Raw genomic sequence first — 12408 nt, forward strand, 5'->3', positions numbered from 1 at the left:
GGGGAAGTGGATGCGAGGGTAAGGCACCAGGTTGGTCTGAAACTCTGTCAGATCCACATTGAGGGCACCATCGAAGCGCAGAGAGGCAGTGATTGATGAGACTATCTGGCTGATGAGACGGTTAAGGTTGGTGTAAGTGGGGCGCTCAATGTCCAAGTTGCGACAGCAGATGTCATAGATGGCCTCGTTGTCCACCATGAAGGCGCAGTCTGAATGCTCCAGGGTGGTGTGAGTGGTCAGGATGGAGTTGTACGGCTCCACTACGGCAGTGGAGACTTGAGGGGCTGGGTAGATGGCAAACTCCAGTTTGGACTTCTTGCCATAATCCAGGGAGAGGCGTTCCATCAACAAGGAGGTAAAGCCAGAGCCAGTGCCCCCACCAAAGCTGTGGAAAATCAGGAATCCCTGTAGCCCAGAACAGGCATCTGTCTGAAAAGCCAAACAGAGAACAAAAGGAATCAGTCTAAATCTCTGAGACTTCCATGAGCGCATCCTGAGATTGAAGCTGGGACATCTATCTCCAAAACACAGCATGGAGATCAGCCCAGGTCTTCCTGGGAAAAGACTGGATAACAACCTCTCACATAATGGTGTGGGCTCCATAGGTATCACTACTGGTTTGCTGTTACAGTGATAAATGTGAAGTATTTAAGCTGCAGAAACCTACATTTTAGGCTTCTGTCTGAGTCTTCCATCCATCTGGGAACTGACCTACAATACAATCAGTCTCTACTCTGAAGAGTAGAGCAAAACAAGAGCTGCCAATTGACATATATGTCCTATTCACCTACTCACCAACCCCAAATCTTGTTTCTGATGTACTATCACTTACCAGTTTACGGATACGATCTAATGCCAAGTCAATTCTGTCTTTGCCAATGGTATAGTGACCACGGGCATAGTTATTAGCTGCATCTTCCTTTCCAGTGATCAGCTGTTCTGGATGGAAAAGCTGACGGTAAGTGCCAGTCCGCACTTCATCTGTCCAAGAAAGAGAAACCATAAGAAGCCTTGAATGGACACATTCCAATTTTGATGATTTTTGTTGAACTCCCCAAATAGTTGTTAATTGGCAGTGCTGTTTGTTGGCAGGCACGTGACATGGGAGACCAGGGTGTTAGAAATATCCTTGAGTTTGTACAAAAATGAAGATGTGTCACAGAGATGATGCTCTCTAAATTCTGAAGGGAGAAGTGAATGTTGCTTTATAAGCCAGTCTCTTTCTCTTAGCAGAATTAGCCAATTTATGGAATGACTTGTGCCTGGCCAGGAATGAAATCACCTGGCCAAAGGCCAAGTCATCAGAAAAGAGAGGAGATTTGCAGAAAAAAAGGATGGGAAATTCTCAGGAAACACCTACCACCAGCAGCAGCTTCTCATGTCTCCAATCTGAACTACACGCAAAGGAAAATATCACCCCAAATAAGATCAGAGTTAGAAGATCTTATGAGGAGAGGTACTCTTAGCATACTTAGCAATGTTAACCTCCTGACTCAGCTGACAGCAAGGTGGGGCACTTATGGGAAAGTTTAGTGAGTGTTCTCCCCTTCTCGCATGAGTAGACTTAATCTCCTTTGAGAGATGAGTGTTTATAACTGCCTGGCATTAAAAACCTGAAATAGGTTAGTTTTATCCCAGTTATCCCACTGAAATGCGAAGAAGGGACTGCCCCACCAATACGCTGGAGACAGCTAGACCCCAACCCTGACCCACATAAGAATAGGATCTTTTCCATTTTCCATTGTTAATTCTATACTGACCTACTACAGTTTGCTCCAAGTCTACCATAATAGCCCGTGGCACATGCTTTCCTGTGCCTGTCTCTCTGAAAAATGTGGCAAAGGAATCATCATTGTTGACCTTGTTGAACTGATTCTTGAAGGTGCCATCAGGCTGAATGCCATGTTCCAGACAGAAAAGTTCCCAGCATGCATTGCCAATCTGAACTCCAGCCTGGCCAACATGAACAGAAATGCACTCACGCTGTAGGGAGAACAGAGCACAGGTCAGAAGAATTAATATACATCAACCCTTCTCCCTCCTGATAGTCACATATACGTGTCATAGCTGCAGTCAGAAATCCCAAACCAACCTCTGGTTTGGAGTCTCCAACCTTGCATACCCAACTGGAACTGGTGTGCACATGGACCCATGGAAATGTGGCCTAGCCTCTGTTCTCTGCCTGTAGTAAAAGTTCCAACTCTTATTTACAAATAGGATGGCGAATGTATTTTTCTGCAGAGCTACACAAGGACATAAATAGCAAATCACAAAGAAAAATGGAGATTTTCAGGCACTCACACACATACCTGTGTACACCAAATACATACACTCATGTATACGCATACATATATGCACACAAACATGTATACACTGTGACAGATCCCAAATGAACAGCATATGCAAGGTCCATTTATTTTTATTCTTGGCTGGGACCTGACACAGCATGCAGCATTTTCTAACTATATATAACTCAACAGGGGTGAGGTGTCTTCTGAGCCCTTAGCCCTCAACTGGGAGACTGGACTGGAGGATGGGAAAACTGCTTTCCTCAGTGCCCACCTCAAGGAGTTGTTGACTCAGCCTCATTCCCTTGGCACTTTAGTTTCACATGTGAAAGATCTTATCTCCTGAGAGCTCATACTCACACACTTACACGTGTGCACCCTGCACGTTTAGACATGGCTGTGCTGTCAGTGTCATTGAAGCATATTTTGAGCAAGCACGTGTATATATATTTAACTAATTTCCAAAGTGGTTATTGCCATGTCAGCAAGGCACTATAATTACGGTACATAAAACTAAAACACAAAACAAAAATAATTAAATGCTAAACAAAATAAATGTCTCTTGCCCCGAAGGTTGCTCTATAGACCACCAATGAGTAAGAATTACAAAAAGCCCTTTGGGTGAGCACTGCTGCTGGATGAGGTATATTCAAACATAAGATATTTTAGCAAGCACTTCCTAGTATGTCTTCACTGCAGCATGAACTTGTGTTATCTACACTTGAATTACTCCTCTGGAGTTAAACTAGCTCAAATGAGAGCAGCCACACTGTCAAACACCTCTCAATCTCTTGTGTCCACGCTGATGCTCCACTCACTCGTATGGCATTAAAACTTCTGGGGGCATATCACATGGTTCTTTACAATGCTGCAAGCTGTGATGTAATATGATTTCTTTCTCAGTGAATTATGGTAGAACTTCTCTGTCCTGCTTGGGCACATGGTGGGGAATTCAAGTGGCGCTAGCCTGGGTCCACACAGCAGAGCAGTCATGGACGAGTTGTGCTAACTCAAGCTTTAGCTTATACTCCCTGACAGACTAGCCAACCTGACCTAAAGGTACAACCATATTCAAGTTATAATTCAAGTTAACTTTGCAGTGAAGACAAGCCATTAACTGCCCTTATATTATATAAGCTGAGAGGCACTCTTTGAAGCTAAAAGCCTTGAACAGACTGGAACTGGTCTCAGTACAGCTCTGCTCTGAAATTCAGTCTGGAAAAATATCATCCTCAGCTCCATGTTGCTGTCTGTTTAAATTTGCTAATCTTACAAATGAAACGATTGGGGTGGGGGGCGGGTTCCCCCTAACTGCCAGCCCTGAAAATTCAGCCTGAGATCTGATAATCAAGCTGGGTTCTTTCTTGTGCTGTGACAGCTATGCGACATGCCTTCAAATTAAGCCTTTATATACCCCTGTGCAACTCCACTAAATTCACTGGGGTATCAGTGAAAGCATAATTTGGTCTAAAGAATCTTTGTTACTTGTAATGCTGCGCAGGAAAGATAGAACCCAGCTTGTCTGTCAATTTCCATTTTGAGTTTGCAGGGCTGGCAATTAGAAGAAACATCTTTTTATTTGTAAATTAAGCAAATTTGATATAAAACAACAAACATGAAGCTCATGCTGTCAGTTTTAGAATGACTCTCAGAACAGACCCACACTTATGAGCCCAGCATTACTCTCTGGGACAAGAGGAAGGAGCAAACCCACTGTAGAACAATTATGCTAAGAGCCTTCAGTTCTACCTGAAGCAACAGTACCTCATCATCCATGGCATCAGAATCTATTTACAGAGAGTTAATAGAATCTGCATGGAGATCTTACTCTTCTTCATTACTAGAAGGAGATTGTCTCCCATCAATATCAATCCAGTTCCAGATCTATAACCTGGTCTGACCCCAGACTGATAGGGATCAAAGAATTCTGAGGTATATAGAATTGTATCGCTACCTCTTTCTCAATTACCTTCCTCTTTATGTAGCAGAAATAGGAATACAGGGATTACCATACTGGATCAGACCAGTGGACCATCATTTGGCTTCTTGTCTATCAGTGGCCACTATCTACTCCAAAGGAAAGTGCAAGAGACTCTGCAAAAGTCACTTATAGAATAACCTGCTCACAAGGAAAGTGTCTTCCTATCCTTCATACTCATGGCTCCAGCATGGAGGGACAATTCACAAAGGACTATACAGGGTATGTTCAGTATATATCTAGGGCAGCTCCCACAAACATGCAAGAGTAATACTGCACCCCCAACCCCCATTTATGGATTATGTCATCTTTCCCCCAGGATAGGCTGGCTATAGGCTTTTGAGGCTTGCACACGCAATAGTGTGGCACATTCTGGGCTCAGGATTTGTTTTTAAATTAAACATTAAACCAGAGATGATCCTTATTTCTAAGAAATCCATTCCAGCAAGACCTGAAGCCCAGACCTCTGAACTGAAAAGAAGTAAGGCTACCTACTGAGTTAACAGAAACTATGGTTTTCTCCCATTGGTACAGTAGTCCAGTTGTAGTCTATAAGCAACAATTTGATTCCCAAAAGATGTGCATGTCTTCCACAGACTCCGTTTTTCTTGGAACCTTCCTATCTGAATGCTGATGGGGCTCAGTCATGCTCAGGTTATAAAACCAAATGGAATCAGACATGGCTGGATCAACACAACCATGCTCTCCTAAGAATTCTGTGTTACAAATGTGCTGAATGATCGTCAAGAAGTGTTTCTTTTTCTCATCCCTCTCCACAGCACAGAGATCCTGACCATTATACTTTGGAATGTGTTTCTGGAGTCAAAAACAAAAACATGCTCTGTATTCTCAAGGTTTTAAAGCACCATCTCAGCCTCCCTGATAGTTAAAGATGCCAAAACCAGGGGTGGATTTGATTTTATAAAACCTTGTTGACCATGTCTCAGGTTTTCAAGAACCAAACCCAAAAAGCTAGGAGTGAAGCCATGTTCTATTTTTATTTAAACACAAATAAGATTTTTGTTTTTGTTTTTAGTGAGTGAAAGAGTCAGATGAGGTAGGATTTCATTCTGTTTTCTGGCCCATGTCTTCTCCTGCTGTTATAATGAGCACGGTGCTGTAAATGCACCTCTACCCCAATATAACGCTGTCCTTGGGAGCCAAAAAATCTTACCGCATTATAGGTGAAACCGCGTTATATTGAACTTGCTTTAATCCGCCGGAGCGCGCAGCCCCGCCCACCCGGAGCACTGCTTTACCGCGTTATATCCAAATTCGTGTTATATCAGGTCGCGTTATATCGGGGTAGAGGTGTAAGTTGAATATGCCAGCTCATTCATCGAAAAAGGAAAAACCTCTACCCAGTTCATATGAAGACAGGAGCTGTTTTCTGGTAATCAACCTTCTTTCTATATCTTCTCACACAGCGGGGAGCTTGTTCTGGAGAGTTATTCATTTCATAATAGGACTTGTGCCTCATAAAGGCTGCAGATCTGCCTCCTTTTCCCCTAATCAGATCTTTTTCCTTTCCAGTGAATATCTTAACTCTACCTTTTGAATCAGCTCCCTGTGATGAATCCCAATGGCAGAGCAGATTTGCATGAAACCCTTTTCTTCGCTACACTTGCTACAATTTGGAAATGCTCTGACTGACACAGGAGAAATGCCAAGAGAAGCAAGAGATTTGAAATGGGGATTTTCAAAGTAAATGGCTTTAAAATAAGTTACTGTTCCTTTAACAATGAAGAGAGTGGACCTTCCTCAGAGTCCCAGGATAGTAAACTGATCTCTGTAGGATATTTAAATCCTGACCCTACTCCAAACTCGTCTAACAGTCTGGGGTTCACATTTGCTCTTATTAACTGTATCCGCACTGCAGTACTAGAAGACCAGACCCTATACAGTTTGCAGACATTTAGAGCACAGTCTGATTTAGGCTTCATCTGTACTGAGGTAGAGTCTTATCTTCAAGGTAGCAGCTACCTTGTTGTTTTTCATATGTACTCACTACCATAAGTCTGCATATGTTGTTAGATCCATCTAAGTAGATGGTGAAGCTGTGTGTGTGGTGGGGGATGGATCTCCAGAGCAAAGCCCTGTACTAGGAGAGAATTTAAATATAATTGTAGGGACCAAAATGAAAGGGAATTAATTGGAAATGTTTTCTTCCCATCATAGTTCTTCAGGAGGCCTATGGACAGAATATGCTATTGCTAATTGTAAGCATGAGTATTTCCATGGAATAATGGCTAATTCAATTGTGCTTATTGAAGTGGGAGTGAAATGGGAGTGCTTCCGTTTATTTCAGTAGGCTTTGAATCAGGTCCTTTGACCATTTCTCTTTCAGACTATATGTTTTGGAGGGGTTGCTACCCTTCTCACACCCAGACTGGGCCTGATTCTCATTTATATTAAACCCCTTTTACCCCACTGTGGCAGGGTAAAACGGCCTTAAAGTGGGAATAAATTATGTTTACACCCACTTTAAGCCTGCTTTATACTGCCAGCACAGTGTAAAGGGATTTTAGTTTAGATGAGAATCAGAAGGATGAACGGGACATAAATGAGGAGTTAAGTTAAAAATAATCAGAAAAAAAGTTTGTTAATTATGTTCCTGAAATTATGACCTCTTTTACATTTCTCATAGTTTTGTGTTGTTTCTAGATTCCTATTATGAGAACCATTCTATGTTACTAAAGTAAAGACACAGAATCATAAACAGCAGGCACCAAATAGTTAAGAGGTGTAAGACCAAATTCCTCCTCTTTGTAATTCCACTGATGTAATGGTGTTCCACCCAGGATGAATTTGCCTCACTGTTTTTCCCAGCTTGTATTTGACACACTATAAATCTCATGTGCTTTCTGTGATAAATAGCAAGAGTCTCTCCCTTGTCCTGTCAGTGAGGTCAGGGGTCTGTGACACAAACCACTGATGATCAGCAGGGGTATGATGTCATAACTAGGACTGTGGGCACCATTGAATGGGTGCTCACATCTTCTAATACAATCTAAATTTTCAAAAGTGGCTAATGATTTTGGATGCCTCTACTGTTGGGGTTAGAAACTGAGACCCTTTAATGAGCTTGATTTTTCTGTGGGTGAGTATTCAGCCCTTTCTGAGACTAGGGCTTTGGTGATGTCTCATGTTGAGGAACCAACATCACTAGCCCCTTCTGAAAATGTATACTGTACATGTCCATGAACTATTTCTCTGCACACTGAACTATCTCACCACTCTCCTGGATTTCCCTCTGTGTTGTCAAAAATAACAATACAATTTAGAAGTATAGTTTTTTTTCCCTTTAATCAGATGTAATTTTGTCAGTTTTAATCTGGATGTATTTATTACCTTGGTATTGCTTGAAGTTATGGATTGAATAAAAAAGTGACATGTATACATACCCTGTAAGAATCCAAATGTACTTAACATTGTCATTTTCTAGATTATAGGCATTTCATCGTGTGTCATCTGGATATATTGAGGGTACAGTGTACTTTAAAAAAATTATTAAGTTAAAAAAAGTTCACGCCTCAGTTAAAAATGCAAACCTTGCCAGCATGTTTTAAAGTGTGTGTGTGTTGGAGGAAGAGGGGGATGGAAAAGGAAGTAGTCCCTCCCCAAATATCTGCCTCTTCATCCCCTTTGCACGTGTGAGGGTTAGCTTCTCAAATCCAGCATTTCAGTTCCCCTGTTATGAGATGGAGCAGAATAAAAAGCCCCCACCTAGTGCATCACAGGTTCTGGGGCCAGGAGCATCCAAACCCTGTGCATGACAGACTTGGTCCAATTATTGAAGAGTTGCAGAGGATTTAGTAAAGAGCTGCAAGAATTATTCCAGGACTGGAGAACACACCTTACAGTGGCAACTTGATCATGGCCTCTAAGCACCTACACAGGAAGAAGGTATCTGGTACTAACCAGAGGACTCTTCAATCTAGCTGTCAAAAGCGTAACAAGATAAAATTGCTGGAACCTGAAGTTAGGAAAATTCATACTGGAAATAAGGCATAAGTTGTTAAATGAGGGTCATTAAACATTGGAACACCTTAGCCAGGGGTGTAGTACATTCTCCCTCACTCTAAGTCTTTAAATCAAAGCTGGATATCTTTCTAAAAAGTTTACTCAAGTTCAGTTGCAAATGATTGGGCTCAGTGCAGGAATTACTAGGTGAATTACTAGGTCTCTGCAGACCTTATAGTCTATCAATCAAAGACATCAATCTCTGGTCCCATTCACTCCCCTTCTCCCCCATCCCAGATTCCAAACACTGAAGCAAAAAGCAACCACAATCCTCTCCCTCTCACCCAGCTCCAGAGCAGGTAGTAGAGAGAATACAGTCTTGTGTCCTCACATTCCCAGAATACCTTGTTCCCTCCTTGAATGGGGAGTTGCTGCATTCATCCTTACCATAGTGCCTCTAGTGGTGCGGACTACCCTTTCGGATGAGAAGCAGCAGCTTTGGATAGTGATGTTTCCACTGCTGTATCACTCTAAGCAGCTTAATAGGAGGGAGCCCATGCCATGCATCCCACACCAGCTGGTGCCCTACAGCATCACAGTGCCGAGAGGAAGTCACAATCTCCCCAAGGCAACCCTCACTTTCCACCACCCCTTGCCTATTTGCATCACTAACCCCTTCACACACACAAGACCACCCCCCTGTAACCAGATACACCCCAAATTCCATTCTCTCTCTCCAGGAATCCCCCACACTTATCCCCCCTGTACCCTGCATTCATTCTTGACGAATTTTTCCTTCCAACAAATCCTTTATACCAGAGTTGAAGATTTTCAACTAAATATACTTCATCAGAATATGTTGTTTCATCAAAACTGAAACATTTCATGGAAATGTTATCGATTTCAACAATTTTTTCATCAGGAAGGATTCTGAGGTCCAGGGTGGAGAGAGAGAGAAAAAGAGACCTGAACTGGAAACCTGACCTTTTCAATCTGAAAATGGACATTTCAACACAATTCTGTTTCATGAAAACTTTTGAAAGGTTTTTGTTCTCATTCCAATGAATGAAAACAAATTTTGAAACCCCAAAAGTTTTTGCAAGACAGAATTGCCATTCTCTCGCCAGCTCTACTTTATACCTTTTAGATGGCGAGCGGCCCAATCTACAGTCTATGTATCCCACAGTGCTTCAAAGGAACTAGATAAACATAAAATAATATTATTACTATTGAACTTTAACTATTAGATAAAATAGTATTATTTTCACTTTATTCTGTATCTTTAATAATATTCTGACCACAAGCACCATTAGAGAGGTGTTTTCAATTCATCTTCATTCATTGAAATGCTTCTCTTCCTCAAAGCTGAAATGAATAAAGAAGTGTCCACTAATTTGGATCTCTTGGGTGCCCAACTTGAGAAACAGGGATTGATTTTCAGACATAAGCATCCACAACTGCCAAGTCAGTGGCAGCTGAGAGTGCTCAGTATCTCTGAAAATTAGGCACTTAGTATCTGAAGTGGACACCCAAAATTAGTAGTCATTTTTGTAAATTGGTTCCTGACTGATTTGTTCTCTAAAATGGTTGTGTTGGTTGCAAAAAGGCAAGCTGATACATCAAGCAGCATGGCTGAAAAAAGACACAGAAGATATAGGCAAAAGGTATGGAATTCCTTCTTAGCACCTATGAATGACCAAGTTATTTGTAAAGCCTATAAATATATTCAATTTTCCATCATGTACAACTTTATCCTTGCTAGAACATTTGGAAAGGAACCTGCCTTCATGAATGTTTTCTTTTTCTGCAGAATCTGTAACCAAGCGAGAACCTCGCTGAGTTATGTTGAAAACTAAAATGTTATTTCTGGAGTGATCTTACTTTACTGGAGTTGATTTGTTTAAAAATCATCAGCAGACAACTGGGGCCAGATTCTGATCTCAATCACACCATTGTAAAGCCAGAGCAACTCCACTGAAGGCAATGGAGGTAATCCAGATTTGCAGCAGTGTAACCAAAATCAAAATCTGGCCAATGGTGTTTTGATGCTTTTGCTGAATATCCCTGGAAAACCCAGACTCTCTGTTGTGCACTCAGGATCATGAGCTCTAGAATACCAATCAGTCATGAATAGGGCACGTGTCTGTCATGTAGGTTGCAGAAGTCACGGATTCTGTAACTTTCCGTGACTTCTGGAGCCGCCAGTGTGGCTGACCCGAGGGCTGCCAAAGCAGCTGGCTCCAGGGCCAGCTGCTCAAACAGCCCCAGGAATAGCCTGAGCAGCGGCCCCTGGGGCGGACAGAGCAGCCGCTGCTCCAGCGGCCCCCAGCAGCAGTCCCTGGGGTGGCCAGAGCAGACTGTGCTCCAGCAGCCTCCGACAGCTGGTGCCACTGCCCCCCGCAGTAGCAGCCCTCTGGGGCACACCCCACCCAACAGTGGCCCCCCCCAAGATTTAGTCAAGGGTATTTATAGTATAAATCATGGACTGGTCACAGGCCGTGAAATTTTGTTTATTGTCTGTGACCTGTCCATGACTTTTACTAAAAATACCGTGACTAAATCATAGTCTTAGTCATGAAGCAGTACTTTTTTTTTTTTTTTTTTTTGTAATCAGTGAAAGATAGGTTGATTGATATCTGCACTGGATCTTAAAACTCTTTGTTCTATAGACATGTTCTATTTTTAAAGGATTCATTAATACCGAGATATTTTCTGGCTTTTGTACTGTAGGACTTAGGAAAATGGCTGTTAAGTCTAAGCACCAACAATATAAACTTTGTAGACTGTATGTTATGAAATTCATCATGAACTTTTTTTCTGGTTTATTTCTACTGCCCTCAATTGTGATTATTAATTAATCAAGTGGAAAGCAAAGGCATCAAACCATGAAGTGAATTGGGTAATTTTGTAAATTTTTTCATGCATGGGTGTGAACACTGAGTATCAATTAGCTTGAGATTAAATTGCGATACTGCTACATTTATAGAAAACTCCGAGTGTTACCTTCGGATGGCACTAGAAAAGAGGGCATTAAAAACAGACACAGAAATGAGGCTCTTAAAGACTTCACGACACTTGTCAGAAGAATACCTTGGTATCTTGGGATATGATTGTCAGAGGGGCTGAGCACCCACAGCAACTCTTTACTTCAGCTGGAAATCCGGGTGGTCATCACTTACAAAAAAGTCACACCTCTGGTCAAATTGTGGGCTGGGAAACTATATTCTTCCCATAAACTTCCCCCTTAGTTTCCCTTCAATTTAATGTATCTTTCATTCCTGTGCTTAACTCTTGCACTATTACGGCAAGAAATTTCAATTGGTATTCTATTAACAGTGCAGTTAATCACAATTAACTTTTTTGAGTTAATCGCATGAGTTAACTGCGATTAATTGACAGCCCTACTTGTTACTAACTTTCCATATAGTTAAAACTCATTAAGTGGTGCATATGCTGCACATAAAGAAATCTGTTTGTAATTAAGCAACATTATTAACTGTTATATCTAATTATTATAATTATAGTCAGGGCAATGTCAATAGCTGAGGTCATTTTTATGTTGTGTATCGGCCAGTTTTCACTGGCAATATTAAAGTGCTGCCATGGCTTGTGTAGTCGCAGCTACTAGCGCTGGGAGCCTGGCTCCCAGGCCTGGTGCACTGTCTATACTAGCACATTACAGCGCTGAAACTTGCAGCGCTCAGGGGGGTGTTTTTTCACACCTCTGAGCGAGAAAGTTGCAGCACTATAAACTGCCAAATAGACAAGCCCCTAGGTCCAGATATTCAATGAGTGTTAGGTACCTAAATACCTTTGAGGATCTGGGCCTATGTGACATCAGAGGTAACTGGAGGGGAATGACGGTGATTGAGTTATTTAGCGTGTTGTAAATTCTACTGATTGAAATGTGTCAGTGAAGGGAAGGAGAAATGTATCAAGAGATCTCAGTGGTAGATTATTTGATCACCTGTGCACAACAAAAAGTCACCAGGCTTCATCCTCCTCCTGGCTACAGCCTGCTCAGCTCCAAAGGCTCCACTTCGAAGCAGTTGAGTACAGATGCTGCTGTACTTCTCCCCTGGCATTTTTCAATTCCCTGTAGGGAATATGTGTCAATATAATCTTCAGCCTCCTACAACAGGAAGTCAGATAGCAGTAGAATTATCTCCAACTCCTATG

At 41.9% G+C, this 12408-nt stretch overlaps 1 protein-coding gene across 1 annotated transcript; it reads right to left on the bottom strand.

Annotated features, from left to right (window-relative positions):
• Nucleotides 1-3: 3 nt before the first annotated feature.
• TUBA8 (tubulin alpha 8) lies at nucleotides 4-1992 on the bottom strand (the record flags this gene model as incomplete). The annotated part of the gene is made up of 3 exons (XM_026654333.1): nucleotides 4-429; nucleotides 833-981; nucleotides 1761-1992. Coding segments are annotated over 3 exons (807 nt in total), but the record flags the coding sequence as incomplete, so codon positions are not given.
• Nucleotides 1993-12408: the final 10416 nt, after the last annotated feature.

The sequence above is a fragment of the Terrapene carolina genome, unplaced genomic scaffold (assembly GCF_002925995.2).
Source record: "Terrapene carolina triunguis isolate 2854851 unplaced genomic scaffold, T_m_triunguis-2.0 Scaffold190, whole genome shotgun sequence".
Lineage (NCBI taxonomy): Eukaryota > Metazoa > Chordata > Testudines > Emydidae > Terrapene > Terrapene triunguis.